General features: G+C 43.0%; 1 protein-coding gene across 1 annotated transcript; it reads left to right on the top strand.

Moving 5' to 3' along the window:
* Positions 1-3964: 3964 nt before the first annotated feature.
* Positions 3965-16432, top strand: thop1 (thimet oligopeptidase 1). Its single transcript, XM_063466992.1, has 14 exons — positions 3965-4067; positions 5593-5799; positions 7912-8060; positions 8266-8373; positions 9030-9132; positions 9556-9713; positions 10071-10206; positions 10368-10510; positions 10703-10926; positions 13281-13482; positions 13615-13801; positions 14324-14452; positions 14788-14924; positions 16141-16432. The coding sequence occupies exons 1-14, from the start codon at positions 4055-4057 to the stop codon at positions 16300-16302; spliced, it is 2058 nt and encodes a 685-aa protein (XP_063323062.1). The 5' UTR covers positions 3965-4054; the 3' UTR covers positions 16303-16432.
* The last annotated feature ends 3446 nt before the right edge of the window (positions 16433-19878 follow it).

The raw sequence follows: 19878 nt of genomic DNA, 5'->3' as shown, positions 1-19878 counted from the left end.
AAGAGAGAGCTCCCACACCATCCTCTTCCTTTCAATAAGAAGCTAAGCTGTATTTCCACATTACTTTGCGATGTTGTGTTCCTCATGTCTCACACAAAGAGCAGAAGGCACCCAGATTTGAATTAAACATGTGAAACTAGATCTTCAGTATAGTGTGAACAGGATGGTGCACAGACATCCCAAAGTCACCTGTTCACCAGTCGAGTCATAAAAGAGATCAACTGTTTCATACACTGCACTCTGAAACATGATATATGAGCCTTCTTTTTTACAAAGATGTGCTTGGGTTGAACGCTTTCACATGCAGACAAAGCTTTGAATTACATAACAGAAGGTTATAATTTACTAAAATGTTCATCCACAGTGGAAGAAGACATGTATGACGAACTGTGGGACAACAATATAGAGACTGCTCAGGAGACACTTCAGACTCTATTTCTACAGCACGATTTCTTTGCATCTTTCACTTAAAATTTAGAACAGTGAATTTAGAGCTGACTGCTCATTCACAGGGGGTCGTCTTAGTGTTTCTGTATCAGTGTAGGGTCTTTGTAATACAAAGCACCTCAAGGTGACTGCTGTTACAGAAATAATAAATGCTGTGTGTGTCTATGAAACATTGGCACACTGTGTACCTCACATCTCTGCTTTACTGCTACTGACGTCCAGCTTCCTGTGATGGTATCATCATTCAGTCAGTATCACCGCCTTTTACCACGCTGCTCTGCCACAGCTGTGGTTTAATTCTGTTAAACCACAATGTCTATGCTGAGTGCAGAACTGTGGAAATAACACAACACATTTGTTCTTGAATTCCTCTTTATTGTAGTTGAGGTGCTAAAATCACCACAACGTTATTTTAGATAGATAGATAGATAGATAGATAGATAGATAGATAGATAGATAGATAGATAGATAGATAGATAGATAGATAGATAGATAGAATTTTATTTCGAACATGCAAATATAATTGAAATAACAACAGAAAAAAAACCAAAAAAAAAAACAAAACTTAAAAATCATCAAGTTTTAGGGGCATAAATTGGAGCACAGTGTCATTGTTCAGCTGATGATCTGCAGTGCTTCTGCTTCTTCGTGCTCACCTGCAGGAGTCCCACAGTGACAGCTTTTCATGTCTGCAGGCGTGTCCTGCACAGCTTTTCCACCAGGCTGTGCTGTGGAATAAACATGGGTTTCCCCACAGTTAAAAAAAGCTTGCCTCACTTTTGATTTCCACTGTGGCTATGAACTGTTTAATCATTAATTTTAAAGTGAAATTAAACATTAGTTTAGCACATTTTATATTTATGAATGGCTTTGAATTAATTTAACACAGCTTTTACAATGATAAGAGATGCAGGTCTAATTTTTCGGTGCGTACTCTCTATACCCAGCGCCAATGATTTCACCAACGCCACAACACCAGGCTGAGTCGTGCTGGGATTTTAAAAGTTAATGCTTTACACTGAAAACCCATCTTGCACACACACGCTACTAAATGAGAAACTTTAAATTAAATGTTAACAGTCTGTGAGTCTTTAGGAAATCAGCTGCAAATGATCCAAAACTACAGCAGCATAACTGAAGCCCCAGCATGAGCTGCACAAACTGGAATAAAAAGCCTGAAGGTGGCGATTTAAATTGTTTCACTCTGACGCTGCTCCTCACACTCTGCAGCTTCACTCTTCTTCTTGTTCTTCCCACTACACCACAGGTGTTGAACTCCAGTCCTCGAGGGCCGGTGTCCTGAAACTTTTACAGGTGTCCTTGCTGCAACACACCTGAATAAAATTTGTAGGTCGTTAGTTTAAAAAAAAAGTACTTCTAAAACCACTTTTATTGCACCATGTTCATTCACTCTTGAGTTGCTGTAACATGAATCAAATAGCTGAATTGCCACCTCAGAGAGGTGACCCCTGCACTACACCCAGTTTCCTGGTGTAAATATCAGCCACCTCCACTTTACCAATTACTGTGATTAAAAATGTCATATTGACCATTTTTGTGCACACAGGCTAAATAATCATTTTAACAGTAGATATTATGTTATAAATAATTTTGTCACGTCTCAGAAATGCTGTCTATATCCTGACACAAATGTGAGCGGTCGTTGTCATTGCAACGTATCTGACAACAACAAAGGTGGCCTTGGAGGCGGGAATATACCTACTGTGGCTTGTTTTATGCAGCTGTTTCCTCGTTGATGAGTTTAAAAAAAATGGTGGTTTTAATTTTTGTGAACGAGATGCTCTCATGACTCATCGAGTGATGCCACTGACCAGCCAGTGGCATGCAGTATGTTAGTACCTGCTCAGAACTCGTTCTTGCTTGGAATCCGGCCCTGGAGCTAGGATACTAAAAAAGTACCAGGTACCAGGAACTATGGCCTAATGGAAAACCGTGAAAACCGTGCCGAGTCGATCCGAGTAGGTACAAATGGAAAAGTGACTGCCTCATGTCACTCATCACTCTTTAAACTTCAGTTTGATTTCCTGAGTGAATTCTCTGATGTGCCAAGTTACTTCATTCAGTGTTATTGACCCCAGAGAGTGGATTTTACTCAGGTCTGTCTGTGACATCAGAATCAGAATACTTTAATAATCCCTAAGGAAATTATATGGATTACAACTGCTCCAAGACAGTAACAGTAACAGACTAAACTAATGAAATAATACAATATGTTACAAAGTTTACAAATTGAAGAAATATCACTAATATATACAAATCGCTCAATTATAAATATCAAGAATATTGACAAAGAATATTACAGTGGTGAGAATATTACAGAGGCGAAATATATGTGGTTGACATTTAAGTCTAGTCTGTGAACTTTGTCATTTGCTATTTTACTGTAGAGCGTGTGCAAAAGGGTGTAACTATTGCAGTGTTTACATTGTATTAGGCGGAGTGTCTCGGGCTTTTGTGTTTGTGGATGTGACTTTCTTTGTGTTATTTAGTTGGGAGCGTCTGTTCCCGGGATCCGTGGGTTAATCCATCCTGTGCTCCCAGTCTGTTCCCTCCTGTTTGTCTTTCGTCTCTTTGTTAAGCTCTCCTGTTTGAGTCTGTCATCTGTTACTTCCTGTTTTACTTTGGTGGTCTTTTGTGTCTTGTCCTTGTGTCTGGTTTAACTTTCCTTGTCTCGATATCCCTTATTTGTTCCCACCTGAATCACCTGCTGTGTGTTTATTATCCGAGCCTCCCCTTGTCCTCTGTCTGCTCCGTGGTTCCAGGTCTTCCTGCCCTGCACATAGTCTGACAGGTTCACAGCCACTGCTGCTTCGCTTCAGATCTCCTGTCTCATGGGAGCTCCTCTACATTCCATTTTTCACATCTCTGTGACTTCGTTATTTTTAAAATTTTGGATAGCACGGTCATCAGTCCTTCGACCTGGATCATCAAAAAGAAGAGCACAGGTGGAAAACACCAATCTTCATGTTCACCAGCTCATAAAAGAGGCCTGACTTTCCCTGGGTAAGGTTAATAAACACAACCTAAGCTGTAATGTCTAAAGCTAATGACCGTGAAAAATCTCTACGTTTCTTTACTGGCAAGATCATCAGCATCAGGTCGGAGTTCAAGTGTCCCAGCCAGCTGTGCTCTCAAAGCTTGAACTGATCAGAAGTCTGTTTTGAACTGATTTCCACGACAGGTACACATCTTCCCTTTCCGACGAGCACCATTAAAGCATTCATACATTTATTCATGCATTTAAAGAGATATGTCAGGATTGATTTAGGAACAGCACAAACAGTTTATGTGCATTTCATTTGTAATTTAATGGGGGTATGTGTACCCTGGCAATGGCTGGGTTCTTGTCTTTTATTTATTTTTTATTTTTATTTTTAGTGTTTATAATTTCCTGTTGTTCTGCTGTTACCTTCAGCAGATTTTTGTTTTTTTAAAAGCTTGAAAAATAAACAGTAAATGCTTTCATTTGGTTTTATTTTGAAAGGTGTGACCGGAAGTGGTGAGGGTCTGTTTTTTAGTCCAGAGCCGCGGAGCCACCTGTCAGTGAGCTACACGCACAGAGCCAAGCTTTATCGAATCTTTGAGCATGGGGCCGACAGGTGAGTGACGGCGGAGAGTCTGTCGCCTGACCGCGGCGTTTTCAGGTGAAATGAGCGGCTGTCTCCGCGTGCCTCCTCCCGGGTCCTCTCTGAGCTCCAGCTGCGGACTCTGTGGCAGCTAGCAGCAGCTTAGCTAGCCGCTAGCAACCGACCCCGGTAATAAAAGCTCAACTGGAGAAGAAAAGGTGTCCAGATTTGTTCGAGAGCAGAATAAAGAGAGCCGGCCGGCCAGTGTGTGCAGGTGTGCCGGGGTTCTGCACGTCTCTGTAGCATGTGAGCTAACCGGGCTGCTTATTCATGGAGCTAGCTATGAACTACCTGCCTGTGGGGCAGCATGTTCTTTAATGGGGAAGCGCAATTTCACTCGCAGACACACAACACGGGTTAGCTTCCAGAAATCAGAGACAAACTCCGACGGACTTCATTCAAAAATCCGCCAATTTAACGTCAGCGCTGTTCTCTACCAGTTGTTAAAGTGAGCTGATTGCCTTTTATACGTTTTTATTAGGTATTAATAAATGGTGTGAGAAGCAGACCTGTTGTTATCCCTTTATGTGCTGCTCTCTGACACGCAGGAGATGATGTCGCTCTGCAACTGCAGCGTGTAAAAATTGAGCCTTTAATCGTTTTTAGCTAGATATTTTAGTTTGGATGATCATGACTGGATATGTACATATATATATTTCGTGGAAACTCTAGGACATGTAAATATATAAGGCTATGATTACTGTTATTATTTCAGTATAACTGGCCTTTTATATCAATTTAGAATGCCCCATTCTTCAGTTGGGAGTTAAATAAATAAATCACCAACACCATCAGTAATAATAATCTATAATAATGTTGCTTTGCCCTGTTAACAGATACGTGGCACAGATCTGTAGAGTACAGACTGCTTTGTCTGCTTATAGCTTTGATGTTTTCTCACTTTTTGTGCTTTAAGCAACATCTGGATCATTGGCATTACTCTTCAGCATCTGGTTTAATGAAGTTAAGCTCTGAAGCAAGCTGGACTTTTTCAGACAATAAGACGGCCATGAAATGAATAAATTCTAATCAATATTATAAATTTCTATATTGGATTAGATTTACAGCAGTATGGATGCCTCGTCTCCTCCAGCGACCACACAGCGGCTCTGTAGCCCCTCCTGTCTCTAAAAGCTGGAGCACTCATCACTGAACGACTTTGTGCCGGAGGAGAAGGGTGCTGTCAGTCCGGCTGTCTGTGACGTCGGCTCACGCTGTAACAGGATAACAGTGATTTGAGTCTGAATTCAGCAGCAGCCTGCCTGACAGACACTTTAAAACTTGTGTCGTCATTGATGTTGTTCTAATCTTCATATAAAAAACTGCAGCTTAGTTTTTCACCTGTGGGATTGAAAGTGGTGTCGAGGTAGACAGGTAGACAAACCTGTTACAAGCCTGCTGCTCAGCTCCCAGGATGCCGTTCAGCGCTAAAGACACGTACCTTCCTCTTCTCCATCCTCTTCCTCTGCTGTGATATCCTCACCTGTCTCCTCCTCAGGTGAGGTGGTGTTTGGCAGCCCGGTGCCGGTCTGCCCTGAGAACCGGTTGCGATGGGACCTGAACCCCGAGCAGATCCAGCAGCTCTCCGAGGAGCTCATTGCCAACACCAAGAAGGTGTACGACTGCGTCGGAGCCCTCGACCTTGACAACGTCACCTTTGAGAACACGCTGAAGGCGCTCGCCAACGTGGAGGTCGAGTACACCGGTGAGTGCTTCCCTGACCCTGAAGACTGACTTTTTCATAATAATAATAATAATAATAATAATAAATAATATTGGTAACAGCTTTACTTTTAGAACACTGTTCAAAGACACAATTACAACCTGCTTCAGAGTTTGGATATTTAAAAAACACACCACATTAAAGACACACAGACAGACACACACGCACAGTTAGGTCCATAGGTTTCAGTGTCCATGTTGCAAGCACAGCAGATTTTAAATCAGATTGTCAGGATGTAACTGAAGTGCCGACTCTCAGCTTTCACGTTTAAAGTCAACGTGATTTAAGAAATAAGTGCTTCAAGTTTTTAAAACATGTTTAGCCCCATCTTCTGTCAGTAAAGGAGATTACATCACTGGGTTGGTTGATTGCGATTAATTGACTTTCATTAGTTTATGTTAGCTCATGAGTGAGCCTCTGAAAATAAATGAGAACTAAGTAAAGATAATTCCTGAATAGCTGGTGCAGATTGTCATCTTTTGTTCTTTGATGTAGCGCTGCACTGAAGTAGAATTATAGGAACAGTGTCCCCATGCAAAAACGTATTGAGTGATGACGTAATGAGTGAACATGTCAGAACGTTTGAGCTGAGCGCGGAGCAAGAGAGAGGCCTGAGAAACTGAAGGTTTCTCCATGTGAGGGTCAAAGTTCAGATTCTGGTCAGAAGTAACTTCCTGTCAGTCAGCTGACTGGACGAGCACCGATATCTGATCAGATATCAGAAACAGCTGGCTGACAGCTGTTCATCATCATCACCCCAGCAGTGAGCGTGGAGGCTTCACACTAACACACCTGCAGCTTCTCTCTGGACGTTTGGATTCTTTTTGGTCTGAAATGTTTTTGGACTCTTAAAACCTGCAGCAGGAAATGATGATCTGTAGATTTGTTATATCAAGTACTCATGCAGTACTGCCTTTTCTCAGTATTATAACCACAGAAGGAGCAGAGCTCAGAGCTCTGTGATGATGCATGCTTATAACTGTAATTTGTAACTGTAATTTTTTTAAGCATTTTGTGAACACAGATTCTAGTTTTAGTTTTATGAAGTATAATAACTGTGAGGACGTAGTTACTACGTTCTGCTGGAATTTGAGCTTGATGAAGATGGGCTGTGTTTAATGTACGCTTTCTTTTCCAGATCTAACTTCGTTACGCAACATTATGACATAAAACCAAAGAAAAAAAAACATTTTTGAAATAAATACAAGTAACATGGTCAGAGATCGGGGGATTTAGGCATGTCTGCGGAGGTTTTCCATACTCCACGGGTACAGTTGTCCTTCCAGATGTTTCGGTGGTGAGATGGTGACCCTGAATGTAAAGGGGTCGAGCGTACGGTGTGGACCTCGCGGGCTGTTGGGTCTTTGTGAGCGCTCGCTGCAGTGAAGCTCTGTGTCAGCACAGTGGGGCTGTGATGGTAAAGACTCATCAGCAGTTTGCAGAGAAAGCAGCTGAACCAGCTGCTGCTGCAACAATGGAGACGGAGGCTTTGTTCACAGGCAGCTGAAACTCGAAAACACCTCCAGCTCTGCAGGAGGAAGTGCACAAACAGCCATGCACGCCACTGAGGCTGAACACGGGCATCCGCGTTTCTGATATCTGAGCAGACACTCGCACCGCTAACAGGATGAAACAAACTGCACCAAAGCCAAAGAGTAAAAGCGTGAGCTGGAAATGAGCTGAATAAGAGTTCCTTTAGGAATAATAGAATAGTTAAAGGTGGAACAAGAAGGAAAAATCTCACTTTTACTTCAAATATTTTATCGTTTGGTGTTTGTCTTTGTTCTGCATGAACTCTGAAACAAAACCTCAGACGTCACTGTGGTTCAGTGGAAATGTCCAACATACTAATGTATAAATGACTGTGGTAAGTGCACATCGCTGTTAACTGCAGCCTGACAGCAGCTGAAGACCAACCTCCATGTTTGATTCACACGTTTGAATCCAGGAAAGCATCTTTTTGGGTTTTTTTATTTCAAGCATTGTTTTTCCTATCAATACTCATAAATCTGTCAAAAACCAGTCTTATACATTGCCCTGCCCTTCCTGTGTCTGACCCCCACTCTTTGTTTGGCCCTGCCTTCTGCACCCCAGTTCAGAGGAACATATTGGACTTCCCGCAGCATGTGTCTCCCTGTAAGGAGGTGCGAGCGGCGAGCACCGAGGCCGACAAACGCCTTTCCGAGTTTGATGTGGAGATGAGCATGAGGGAAGACGTCTACCAGAGGATCGTCGCACTGGAGGTGAGATGATGTCACTTTGCAGTCAGTTTTCCAGGAGTCAGCCAATCAGGAGGAGCTTTTAGGGAGAGATTTGGGGGGGGCATGAAGAGGGTTTTTGCAGAGGTGCTGCAATGGTTTTATTCTGTTACTGAAAAAGAATAAAGCCCATTTTTACACCCTGCAGCTCTTCTGCTCTTTGAACGTCCTGTTGTGTTTGTGTCTGCAGAAGAAGACTGACCCTGAAAGCCTCACTGCGGAGTCCAAGCGGTACATGGAGCGACTGATCAAACTGGGGAAGAGGAATGGCCTCCACCTGCCCAAAGACACACAGGAGGTAGCTCCTTCCTTTTTTTCTAACCTTTATTTAAAAGCTCTCGTGTATAATACCTCCTGCTGTGACCTTCAGACTACCGCAGGCCTCAAATCCTCAAGTCCTGCCAAATTAGGGTCCTCGACCCCAGATGTAGAGCTGAGAGAGAAAAACATCTCCTTACTTACTGCTGAGATGGTCAGGTGACTGATGCACCTGTTGTCCTGTGATTAATCAACCTATCATGCTGCAGCAGGAAGTCTTTTTTTTTTTAATTGGCTGCGTGTGTTAAACATGTGACCAACCATCAGTAAAGCCGCCACGCCTGAAGGAGAGGTGTTACAGGCCAGGTTTCACCCACACGCTGCTTCATGTGTATTATGGGTGTGTCTCTGCCAGTGTAGAGGTATCCTCAGGTGTTACCCTAACCCAGTAACGAGCAGTGTAATCAGCCTCCTGCATGCAGTTCTGCAGCTGGTGGTCCCGGTTCCTGAGTGTGCTGAGCCAGGAAGAGGAAGAGAGCTTCAGGATACTTGATTGGTCCATGGACAGGCTAATGCCGGCGTCTTCGCTCATGATTTAAATGCTGAACTGTATGATGACGCACCCATTCAGAGCTGAAACGTGTGTTTTTAAGTTTAATGTAAGGTCTGACCTGACTTCTCTCTCTGCTGTCACAGAAGATCAAAACCATCAAGAAGAAGCTGAGCAACCTGTGCATCGACTTCAACAAGAACCTAAACGAAGACACCACCAGCCTGTCCTTCACCAGAGATGAGCTGGGTGAGTGGAGTTCCTTCAACATTTTAAAAGCCCTAAAAGCTGCTGTTTGTAGATTGCTGTACAGTCAAAGTGGCACTGAGACCTGCTGGGTAATTTGCCATCCACACGACCAATCAGAAAACACTTTGGTTAACCACAGCTCGGTTTTTACTGCAGCAGCTAGGTGGCGGATGATCCTGGTCTCTAAATGTAGGGTAGGAAGGAGACCTCTCACCTGTTCTGAGCAGACGGCTTCCCCAAAAGCTGATATGAGCCATCAAAGTTTACCCAGAATGCACCAGCGCCGGTGGTGTGATGCTCACGGCTGCTCAGAGGAAAAGTAGATGTAGCTTCAGTGACCTGGGAGTGGGTGGTGCATTGTTAATTGTCGATGATGGAGAAGCACATTTAATTCATCACATGTAAACATTCAAACGGTTTCAGGCGGCCTCCCCGAAGACTTCCTGAGCTCTCTGGAGAAGGACGGCGACAAGCTGAAGGTCACGCTGAAGTATCCTCATTACTTCCCCACCATGAAGAAGTGCTTTGTCCCAGAAACCCGCCAGAAGCTGGAGGAGGCCTTCAACTCCCGCTGCAAGGAGGTGAGAGCGGAGGACCTCCAGAAAACATTTAAACAGAATGACTCAAATCAATCCAGACAGACTCGCAGAGCTGTCCTCCTGAATTTACACACAGGGTGACCTCTAACTTCAGACAGAGGAGAAAAAATGATTTATTATTTTGTGTATTGGCTTTATTTCCAGTATATTGAAGGAAAAACAATCATTTATTATTTTTGCCCTGTCCACAGGAAAACTGTTATTGATTTTGGTTGATGTGTGAGGTCTGCTGAAGAGCAGACGTCAGTCAGGAGTCGGACGAGCTGCGGGGTGGGGGCGAAACTTTGCGACGTCATGCACAAACAGTTTGGTCTTAATGGATCTCATGCTGGTTTGCAGGAGAACTCGGCGATCCTGAAGGAGCTAGTGGAGCTCCGGGCTCAGAAGTGCGCTCTGCTTGGCTTCACCACGCACGCCGACTTCGTCCTGGAGATGAACATGGCCAAGTCTGGGAAGAAGGTGGCCAGCTTCCTGGGTGAGTCCTGAAAGCCCAGCTGCAGCCTCAGAGCTGCTATTGGTGATGATGGTGGCAATTACCTGCTGGGAGATTTTATTCTTGCTGAAATAAACGAGATGATGGTGTGAAGTGTAGTCACAGCGGTGACGCAAGTCCGGTTTTTCTCTGTTGTCTCTCAGAGGACCTCGCCCGGAAGCTGAAGCCGCTGGGTGAGGAAGAGCGAGCGGTCATCCTCAAGCTGAAGGAGAAGGAGTGTCAGAAGAGAGGCCTGCCTTTCAACGGGGAGCTGCACGCCTGGGACACACGCTACTACATGACCCAGGTAAGAGCACAAAGGATGGTAGGTAATGGTGTACTGCAGTCCCACTGATGCTCTGTAAGGAGCTAAAAGACTGACACCCACAGAGCTTTAGACTCACGTTAGGTCTGTCCAAGTTTCACAATGAAGCAGAGGAACTGAGGCCATTTGATAAGTCGTATTTCTGTTTATCTCCTCCTCTTCCTCTCCTGTCAGGTGGAGGAGACTCAATACGCCGTGGATCAAAACCTGTTGAAGGAGTACTTTCCGATGGAGGTGGTGACTCAGGGTCTGCTGGACATCTACCAGGAGCTGCTAGGTCTGTCCTTCGAGCTGGTGGACGGAGCCGCCATCTGGCATCCTGATGTCACTCTGTACTGCGTGAAGGACCGTGTCACTGGTCAGGTGGTCGGGCAGTTCTACCTGGACCTCTATCCGCGGTATGAAACTTTGCATCCTGCGTAATGAAGTTATCCTGAAACACACGCAGAGATTCATCAGGACAAACCAAAACAGGAAATTTTCTTCAGGAGCTGCTCGGCAAATGTTTTAGTGGCACCAAGATGGTGGACATTAGACAGAACAGGCTAAATACGCGGCTCCTGGGGTTTGGAGGTTCATGTTCTAGATCAGACTCAGATATTTTTACTGTAATATGTTTAGAATAAAGAGTCTAAACTAAAGAAGGTACATGTGCGACTTCTGTGGCACTCTGGTTGGAGTTTTGGGCGCGCTGCAGGTGTGTAGGCTTTGGAGTGTTTGCTGTAAATTCAGGTGTCCTGATTTTGACGGGCAGCGTGAAAACAGAGGGAAGTGGATGGTAGCCAGGTGAAACGGCGAGCTGCTGTCACAGAGAGTTGAGCTGGATTTTAACCCTCTGGGGTCGACGGATGCACATCCAAATTACATGACCAACTTAAGACAACACAGCAACAAGATCCATTTCTACCTGTGTCCAAAGTGCAGACTTCAAACCACTTACCAGTTTTCAAATTGTGTTGATAGGCCACCTAAAACCAGAGTTATGATAAAAATTACACGCGGTGTTTTTTTTCTGAATAAACCATGGTAGGGCTGTTCGATATAACAATATATATCGGATGACGATATAAAAACATCTATCGTTTCATTATACGCTATCGTTTGTTTCGTGGTGTCGCAAAATAAACTGTTTACAGCAATATTTTTTCATCATTTTGATGGTCACTGTAGTGGCTATATTAATTTCTTAAAGTTCTCTCTTTCTCTTATATTTAATATAACCACACTACAGACGGACAAGCGCCTGTTTTTATGCGTTGTCGTTAGCAACAGTAAAACCACCGTGTCCACTTGTTTATTTTCCACATAAACCTTTCACAATAAAGCTCAAGATCCTGTTGAGACTTTTCAAAATTGAATCATGTGAAAGATGCAGAGTATTTACGGATGAAAAGCAAAAAAGAGCCGTCAGGTGCTAAAAAAATAAACCTTAGACTCAAACGTTAGGACAGACTTTTCCCCGCAGCACGCTGTGTAATAAATACTCACAAAGAAAATGGCGGCCGTTACAACTTATGTCTAAAAATGTATCGTTTCATGCATCGGTTAAAACACTCGACTCCAGGTACGCGACGCCCAGCTGGAAACACTTCACGCAAGTCGAGCTGCCCAAGATTCACAGAATTTACAGAAAATGTTACATTTTTGTGATTTATATCGTTATCGGACGATAGATGTCTTAATATCGGGATATGAGATTTTGGTCATATCGCACGGCCCTAAACCATGGTATGTTCTAAGGACAGCGCTAACAAGCACTCTCCGAGTAAAAAAAAAAAAAAAAGAAAAAAAAGAAAGGAAAAAACACCCCTTCCCTGTTGGTGTTAAAGTGTTACCATGTTGACCAATCAAAAAAATTATATGGCAGCATGTGGCATTTGGTTGTTTAGGATGAGTCTGAAGTTTTAGGTGTGACGCTGGCGAGAGAGAGCGAGTTTTGAGATGTGAGAGACTTGTGATGTTTAGCGTGTTTGGAGTCTGTAGTTAGTGTGTTGTCTTGTGTAGTTAGTGTGTAGTGTAGTCGTTGTTTTGTTTTGTTTTGTTTTGTGTGTCAGAACAATGCTGAATGTCACAGTTTCTTCCAAAAAGCCACCAAAGGCAAATTGCAGTGTTAACACTGTCACCAGCTGGAAAACGGGTGATACACCTCATGTTGTCAGACCTGCAACGTTTAGGCCTGTGGTGTTCTCCTCTGTCTTATAGTGGACAGAAACAAGTTTTTGGAGTGGCACAAATAATTTGTGTGCCTTCTTATTTGATGCAGAACACCTGATTGTTCTGTAAATAGTTTGAAATGGTTATATAAAAAACGCCTTGGCTGCATTTTTAGGTAAATAGCCACATATAACTTTATTGTTTGCAAAACTTTTGCATAGGTTTTAAAATGTACAACTTCTATTTGCATTTCAGGTTATGAAAATGATTCGTTAAACATGTTTGTGGTTGTTACAGTAAAAAATATTTTTTTTAAATACTTTTTTCTACTCGGATTTTGTTTTTTTTGTGGGGTTTTTTGTCTGAATTTATATCAATTGTGTTACAGTACAGTACAGACATACAGTATGTCAAAATGAAAAAATAACTATAAATTCAGACATATGAGATTGTGCTGAAAAGAATGATACCAAACAAGGCGAGATAAATGGTTTTTAAAGGTGAAATGTAGAGGTAAAATAAAAAGTAGTCAAAAATGGCCAATTGTACCCTGGACCCCAGAGTGTTAACTTGGCACTGTGCTTCCTGTTCCGTGCAGTGAAGGGAAGTACGGCCATGCCGCCTGCTTCGGCCTGCAGCCAGGCTGTCTGCTGAGTGACGGCACGCGCCAGATGTCGGTGGCTGCAATGGTGGCCAACTTCAGCAAACCGACGGCGGATGCCCCGTCGCTCCTGCAGCACGACGAGGTGGAGACGTACTTCCATGAGTTTGGCCACGTCATGCACCAGCTGTGCGCTCAGGTTAGTTGATGTTCACCTGGGGCCAATAACGATGCCCAGGTTCTCGTGGTTGTGATGAATCGTTTCAGATAAACACTCTTTAATGTGGCACTAAATGATAAAATTATGTCATGGTGAACTTCCTCACTGCAGGCAGACTACGCCATGTTTAGCGGGACTCATGTGGAGCGGGACTTTGTGGAGGCTCCGTCTCAGATGTTGGAGAACTGGGTTTGGGAGAAGGAGCCTCTGCAAAGGATGTCCAAGCACTATAAGACCGGAAACCCGATCCCTGACGAGCTGCTTGACAAACTCATTAAGTCCCGCCTCGCCAACACCGGTACGTATTGCACAGGGCCCTCTGTTACACTGGAGATGGTTTGTCTGGTTAATTCTTGTTATTGGGAATTCAGCAGGTCTTATGTTTTTTTGAAAATCTGGGACAGTTGGGAGAAGCTTTAATACGTTCACACAGCTTCGCTGAACAGATTGGAGTCAAATAAAACGAGATTTGCTGCTAAACTGAGTCCTCTCATAATCACATTTCTACATGACATCACAACAAAAATAATCCAATTCATAATTAACACAGTAAATTATTTTTCAGCCAAAGTTTCAACTCCGCCTCTCCTCAGTCTCTCCAGCAGAGAGCATCATTACGCAAAGCACTGGTGTACGGCTTAGTTCCACCAGCTGACAGCTCGCATGTGGAAGCAGGGATGTGCTTTGTGGATGTTTGTCTCATTAAACTTAATAAAGCCATCGAGAGCGCTCCAGCTAGTAATGCAGTGTCTTTGTTTCTTTGGCTGAGACGCTCGACCACACGGCCGTAATCACCCTGATGACCTCTGACTCTCTGCAGGTCTCTTTAACTTGAGGCAGATCGTCCTGGCCAAAGTGGATCAGGCTCTGCACACCAGGAAAGGCCTGGACCCCGCAGAGGAGTACGGACGCCTCTGCCAGGATATCCTAGGAATACCTGCCTCACCTGGTATGTACTTCTGATTGGTTGTGGCAGGATGTGACACTAGCACACACGGATCTTTCACCTCCGTTTGTGTTTGTGCTTTTTTTGTGGTCACTTTTGTCTCTGGAGCGTCACTGTATTTCTCTTCTGGATCCTTCTTGTCTCTTTATATCCACTGTGCTCTCTTTGGTTCACCTTCCACTAATAAAAACTTTGATATAAAGAAACTCTCCATCTTCATTTACGGTCTGTGTAAAAGCAAATGAAGTGAACATGATGAAGACAAGTGTCCAAACTCCACCTTCACTGTTGCCTCTTTCTTCTTCTCTGGCCTTTGACCTTTCCTTCCTATCCTGCAGGAACCAACATGCCGGCGACCTTTGGACACCTGGCGGGCGGGTACGATGCTCAGTACTACGGTTACCTGTGGAGCGAGGTGTTCTCCATGGACATGTTCTATGCCCGCTTCAAACAGGAGGGAATAATGAACCCAAAGGTCAGCAGCTCCAACGTTTACATTCAGATAGACAGGAAGGAGGTCAAGGGTCACTCTGCTAAACTACTACAAGATCAGCTTTGAGGTATAAAGTTGAGCGGCTGAACATGTGACAGGAGGAGGTCCTGATTCATAGTTTGTCAGTGAACAGCCTTCAAATAATCAATAAAATAACAACAAAATGTTAATGAAACACAAACTCTGCACAAAAAAATCAAGAGTTTACAAAACACTGCAGAACAGTCAGAAACTGCACAAAGTCAAACCCTCAGATATAGTTATTTTAAATAAATATGCAAGATGATAAAAAGCAGTGTGTCAATTTCAGAACATCTGTCATTAAAAAACCGTAAATGTTTATTAAACAAATGAAGTGAAAAGTGTGACATTTAGGGCATTTACAGCAAAATGTATACAAGCAGAAATATTAATAAACAGTGTTAAACTGTGTGATCAGATAAAAAACTAATAATCTTGGGATCCTTTAATTTCATGTAGTTCAGAACTACAATTCTCATTTAAAATGTGTTTGGGAAAAAAAAAAGAAGAAGTGAAAAACAGCACAGCTCTGTTTGAACAGTCTGTATCTCTATTGGAGCCCACCTGTCCAGGTGCACTCGTTATCATGGTGACCAGATAAGCAGAGACTTTAATGATCCCCGCAGAGGAAACGAGGCCTCACAGCAGCTGAGTGACTGTGAGGAGGAGAATACCTGAAGGAGCAGCAGGAGGAGGAGGTCTGGAGGCTACGGTGTCCCAAAAGTACCAAAACAAAGACAGAGATGTGTTTTCAGGGCCACAATGAAAAGCATCAGGGTTTATTAATTACAGTAAAAGAGTAAAAACACTTTATCAAGTTTTTGTATTAGAAGCTGACAGAGGTTCTCCAGATGTTTTAGCCCCTCCCCTCCTCCATAATTTAGTGTTTTAGTTTCTGGATAAAACAGTTGATCAGCTGATGTTACTGGTCATCACTGAGCTGAGCCGATCTTCTTTATCCGTGTGGCATGAACAGGTGTTGTCACCTGCCAAGTGAGGGTGATGTTTCCAGGTGACAGGATTTACCGTGCGGTGACTCAGAAGTGCCGAGCTCACCTCGTATTTGACCATCTTTACTTCTCGCAGTCGTAAGGAAACTGAGCGAGGATGGTTTTAGGACTTTCTCTGAGGGTCATCTGACTCATTCATAGTTTCTCTTCTCTGATTGGTCCCCCAGGTGGGTGTTGACTACAGGAAGTTCATCCTGCGGCCCGGCGGCTCAGAGGACGCCTCTGAGATGCTGAGGAAGTTCCTCGGGCGGGAACCCAAACAGGAAGCCTTCCTACTGAGCAAAGGACTAACGGTGGAGCTGGACGCCAGCACACCATGTCCCTGCTGACTAATCACAGCAGCTGGCTCCACCCCCTCCTCGTTCCCAGACGTGAAACATATAAAAGGACAGACTGAGATTTTCTAGAAAAAAACTGTAAAATGTTCCAACGTGGAGAAAAACCTGTGAATAAAACGATTCAAGGTGACTTGTGTTGTGTCTCAATACCTGACTGAGGGTGCTCACAGGAAGTTTCCTTCTGAGTGAGCCTTCCAAAATAAGAGTCTGCTTTTGGACATTTGGTTTCAGAGTCCACATTTTTGCCAAATAACATAAAAAAACGTGGCAGATAAGAACCGATTGGTTAAAGTCGGCGTCTCAATCGCGTTTCTCCGGCGTTGGATGAAGCTTGCATCATCTTAACATGCTGCAGTTCAGCTTCAAACATGGCTGCCGTTTACTGATGAGGACATTAGCCCCAGCATTAATTTAGGCAGCAGATTTAGTTTGTCACAGTTTAGCCATTAAATTCATCTAGCTTTAGTTGACTAAACAAAGATTATCGTAATTAAATTCAAAATTTTTTACGCCCTCTTTGTCGGTAACCTCACTGCATGACAGAGAGGTTCCTTCTGATTGGATCACTTTAAACTATTCCTGCCTTTCTGCATAACTTAAGTACTTCTGATTGGGTCTCGTGTCCCCAAAACAGTTTTCCTTTTTTAATTGTTGATAAAAGTTTCGACATGTTTCATCACTTTTTTTTTTCTTTTTTTTTTGTCAGGAAACACATGATTGTTGACAAAATAAAACGATTAGCCCCCAATGAAAATTAATTCTAAGTATTCCAAGGTGCTGTTAAACAGAAGCTTTTCCAAACTTTTTTTTTTTTTTTTAATTTTGTCCCCCGTCCTTCCCCCTCCCCCAATGCTAATGATCAGCTGTGTGGCCTTTTGGCTGATAACAGCCTGTAGTCTGTTGTAGTTTTCATCGACTCGCTAACTCGTCTCCTGGGCGATCCCAGCCCGTTCATCTTTGGAGAACCTGTCAGGCTCTTCTGACTATCTTCTGGCATGGACCTTGGTCTTCACTTCAGCCCACGGACAGGGTTTTGTGCAGGCCACTCAATAACGCTCACTTTGGTCTTCTGGAGCTCATTCTTGGGTCGTTGTGTTGGGAGCAGTGTTGGTTAAGTTACTTAAAAAAGTAATTGGTCACTAATTGCTAATTATTTCTCCAAGAAAGTAATCTCGTTACTTATCTGGTTACTTATTTTCAAAAGTAATTAGTTCATTACTTAGTTACTTTTTAAAAACATGATACACAACCTCAATACATAATAAAGCACTAGACCTTTCAGCCCAATTCTATTTTCTCTGCATAATCAATCATATAAAACTGAATCAAATGAAAAAATCTTTTTAAAACTTGTTTTAGTTTTAATCTTTTAACTAAAAAAAAAATAAAAAAAATTATATGCAACACTCTCTGACTTGAAGAAATTTAACATTTAAACCTATTTTCTGTATATTCCAGCATAAAAAATAAAACAATTACAAATTTTTAAATAGATGCAAGTAAAACACAGCAAAAATAAATAAAATCAAAGATTCAGCAGTACTAAGTCCTATCACTCTTAAATCTAGTTTTACCTCTTTAGCAGGAGTGGGGCCGTCTGAGGTTTGCCCGTTGCCTCAGTGGCCATGTCCATGGGGAGATCCGGGGGTTTCTTTGTGAATTTCACATTCCTGTGGCAGCGTGCTAGGTGCTTGCTCAGATTTGAAGTTTTATTTTTATGCTGTAAAAAGAAGTTTTCTTCCCATGCAGTGTAAAGTGGACGCTAATGTTTTGTCACTTTTTACGGAATCAAACTCAAAGTAATGTGAGTACTTCCATGCTTTAAACACTGCACGGTCGTACTCACTCCCGCACTACATATTATCCATTATTGATCTACACACGTCTGTTGCACGCTCGGACGTCATTGTCATGAGACACTCACAAACAAAATCACGGTTTAGTAATGCAGTGTGTTTACAGGAAAGAAACAGTAATGTAATTACTTCTTTTGCAATAGTAATCCCTTACTTTACTCATTACTTGAAAAAAGCAATCATATTACACTAACGCCCACCTCTGGTTGGGAGACAAAGCAACAACCCAGACCCAGCTTTGCTTCTCAGTGGTTCCTTCATCATCTTCACATTTCCTTTCTTCATGATTCCTTCTACTTTGATGAGATTCCCAGTTCCCACAGCATAATGCTGCCACCGCCGTGCTTCACAGCGTCTCTGTGTCCACTTAGCGCCAGTTTCATTTCATTTGACCAAGGAAGGTTCAGTCTGCAGGATCTTTCACCAGGTTGTCCTTGGCATCCTTCAGTCTGGCTGTAAAGTGTCTGTTTTTGTCTCCGTGCCATTCCTGTGCAGGGTTCTTTGACTCGGCTAAATCGTCCACAAGTGTCTCTACAGATGTACTGGGGTCAGAGACATCTCTCATCTTTTCTTTCCAAAACAGGTTTTAAGAGTTCAGAGAAGACGGAAGGACACGAAGGCGATGTAAGGGTGATATCCAGCATCATACAACTTCCTTTTACTGTCAAAATGTTAGAAAAGGTTGTTGGAGAAGCACAATATTCTTGCTGTGGTGTGGTGTGGGAAGTTACGGAAAAGGCTCTCCTCAAAGTTTCAAACAACCTTTCGCAGATAAATGTGAGCCTGGCTCTGCATTTGATACCTTTTATTACCGTTAATCTTGATCAAACCACATGGTAGGGATCCATGCCTTGTGTTTGAGTGATTCAATCTTGCTGATGGAACATTTTCAGTCTCACTGTCTCGTATGGTGTTCCTCAAGGATCTGGTTTAAGTCCCTACTTATTTCCATTGTATATTCTGCCATTAGGTCACATTATAATTAGTTTTAATACTCTTCATCAACTGTACCTCTCCTTTAAACCTTACATACAGTATATATTATCTGTTGCAACTGTCTTAATGGAAAAACATTTGATTTTTAACATGGGAGTCTATGGTGACTGACCCACAGCTGGAGACCTGCTGGAGGGCAGAGGAGTTGCAGCTTTGTGTGTTCAGCATCTAAATCAGTGAGACCGTGTCTGATTAACTTTCACTGAAGAACAAACTCTAAAAATCTCTCTAGAACCTAAAGTTGTGACGTCTCTTTGTCTTCACCACTCATAAAGCTTCATCTGGCAAGTAATAAAACAGAGATCTTTCTGGAAGCTTGTTGTTCTTGTAAGAAGTCAAACTGCTGACTTTCAGCCTGCAGCAGAGCAGTAAACAGCTGCTGCTTCTTTCTGCTTTATGAACTCGAGTGCCTGCAGGAGGAGATCCAAACCCCGACAGGTTCGTGTTTACATTGGATCAACTGTTTGTTCTCCATTTTCACCTTCAGGCTGTTTTTTTTTTTTTTGTTTTTTTTTTACAATTGGAGCTCTCTGAGGAGGTTACATCCGACCAGGAAACTCCTCCGAGTGCCGACGATGCTCTCAGAGCTGCTCTCACTCTGAAGTGCTCACTCTGCCAGACTGCTTACATCAAGACTTTAATGTTTGGGTTTTACATGAAACACTGAAAAAGCTCAGAAACGTGGTTTCCATCGTTTTTACAGCAACGTGCATAT

The sequence above is a fragment of the Pelmatolapia mariae genome, linkage group LG23 (genome assembly GCF_036321145.2).
Source record: "Pelmatolapia mariae isolate MD_Pm_ZW linkage group LG23, Pm_UMD_F_2, whole genome shotgun sequence".
In the NCBI taxonomy this organism is placed as follows: domain Eukaryota; kingdom Metazoa; phylum Chordata; class Actinopteri; order Cichliformes; family Cichlidae; genus Pelmatolapia; species Pelmatolapia mariae.
Note: the sequence above shows the minus strand (reverse complement) of the source record. Positions and strands in the feature narration are given on the sequence as shown.

Coding starts and splice junctions, on each gene's coding strand:
- thop1 (XM_063466992.1), top strand. Junction 13,802..14,323: donor GTCCCGCCTCGCCAACACCG/GTACGTATTGCA, acceptor GACTCTCTGCAG/GTCTCTTTAACTTGAGGCAG. Junction 14,453..14,787: donor AGGAATACCTGCCTCACCTG/GTATGTACTTCT, acceptor CCTATCCTGCAG/GAACCAACATGCCGGCGACC.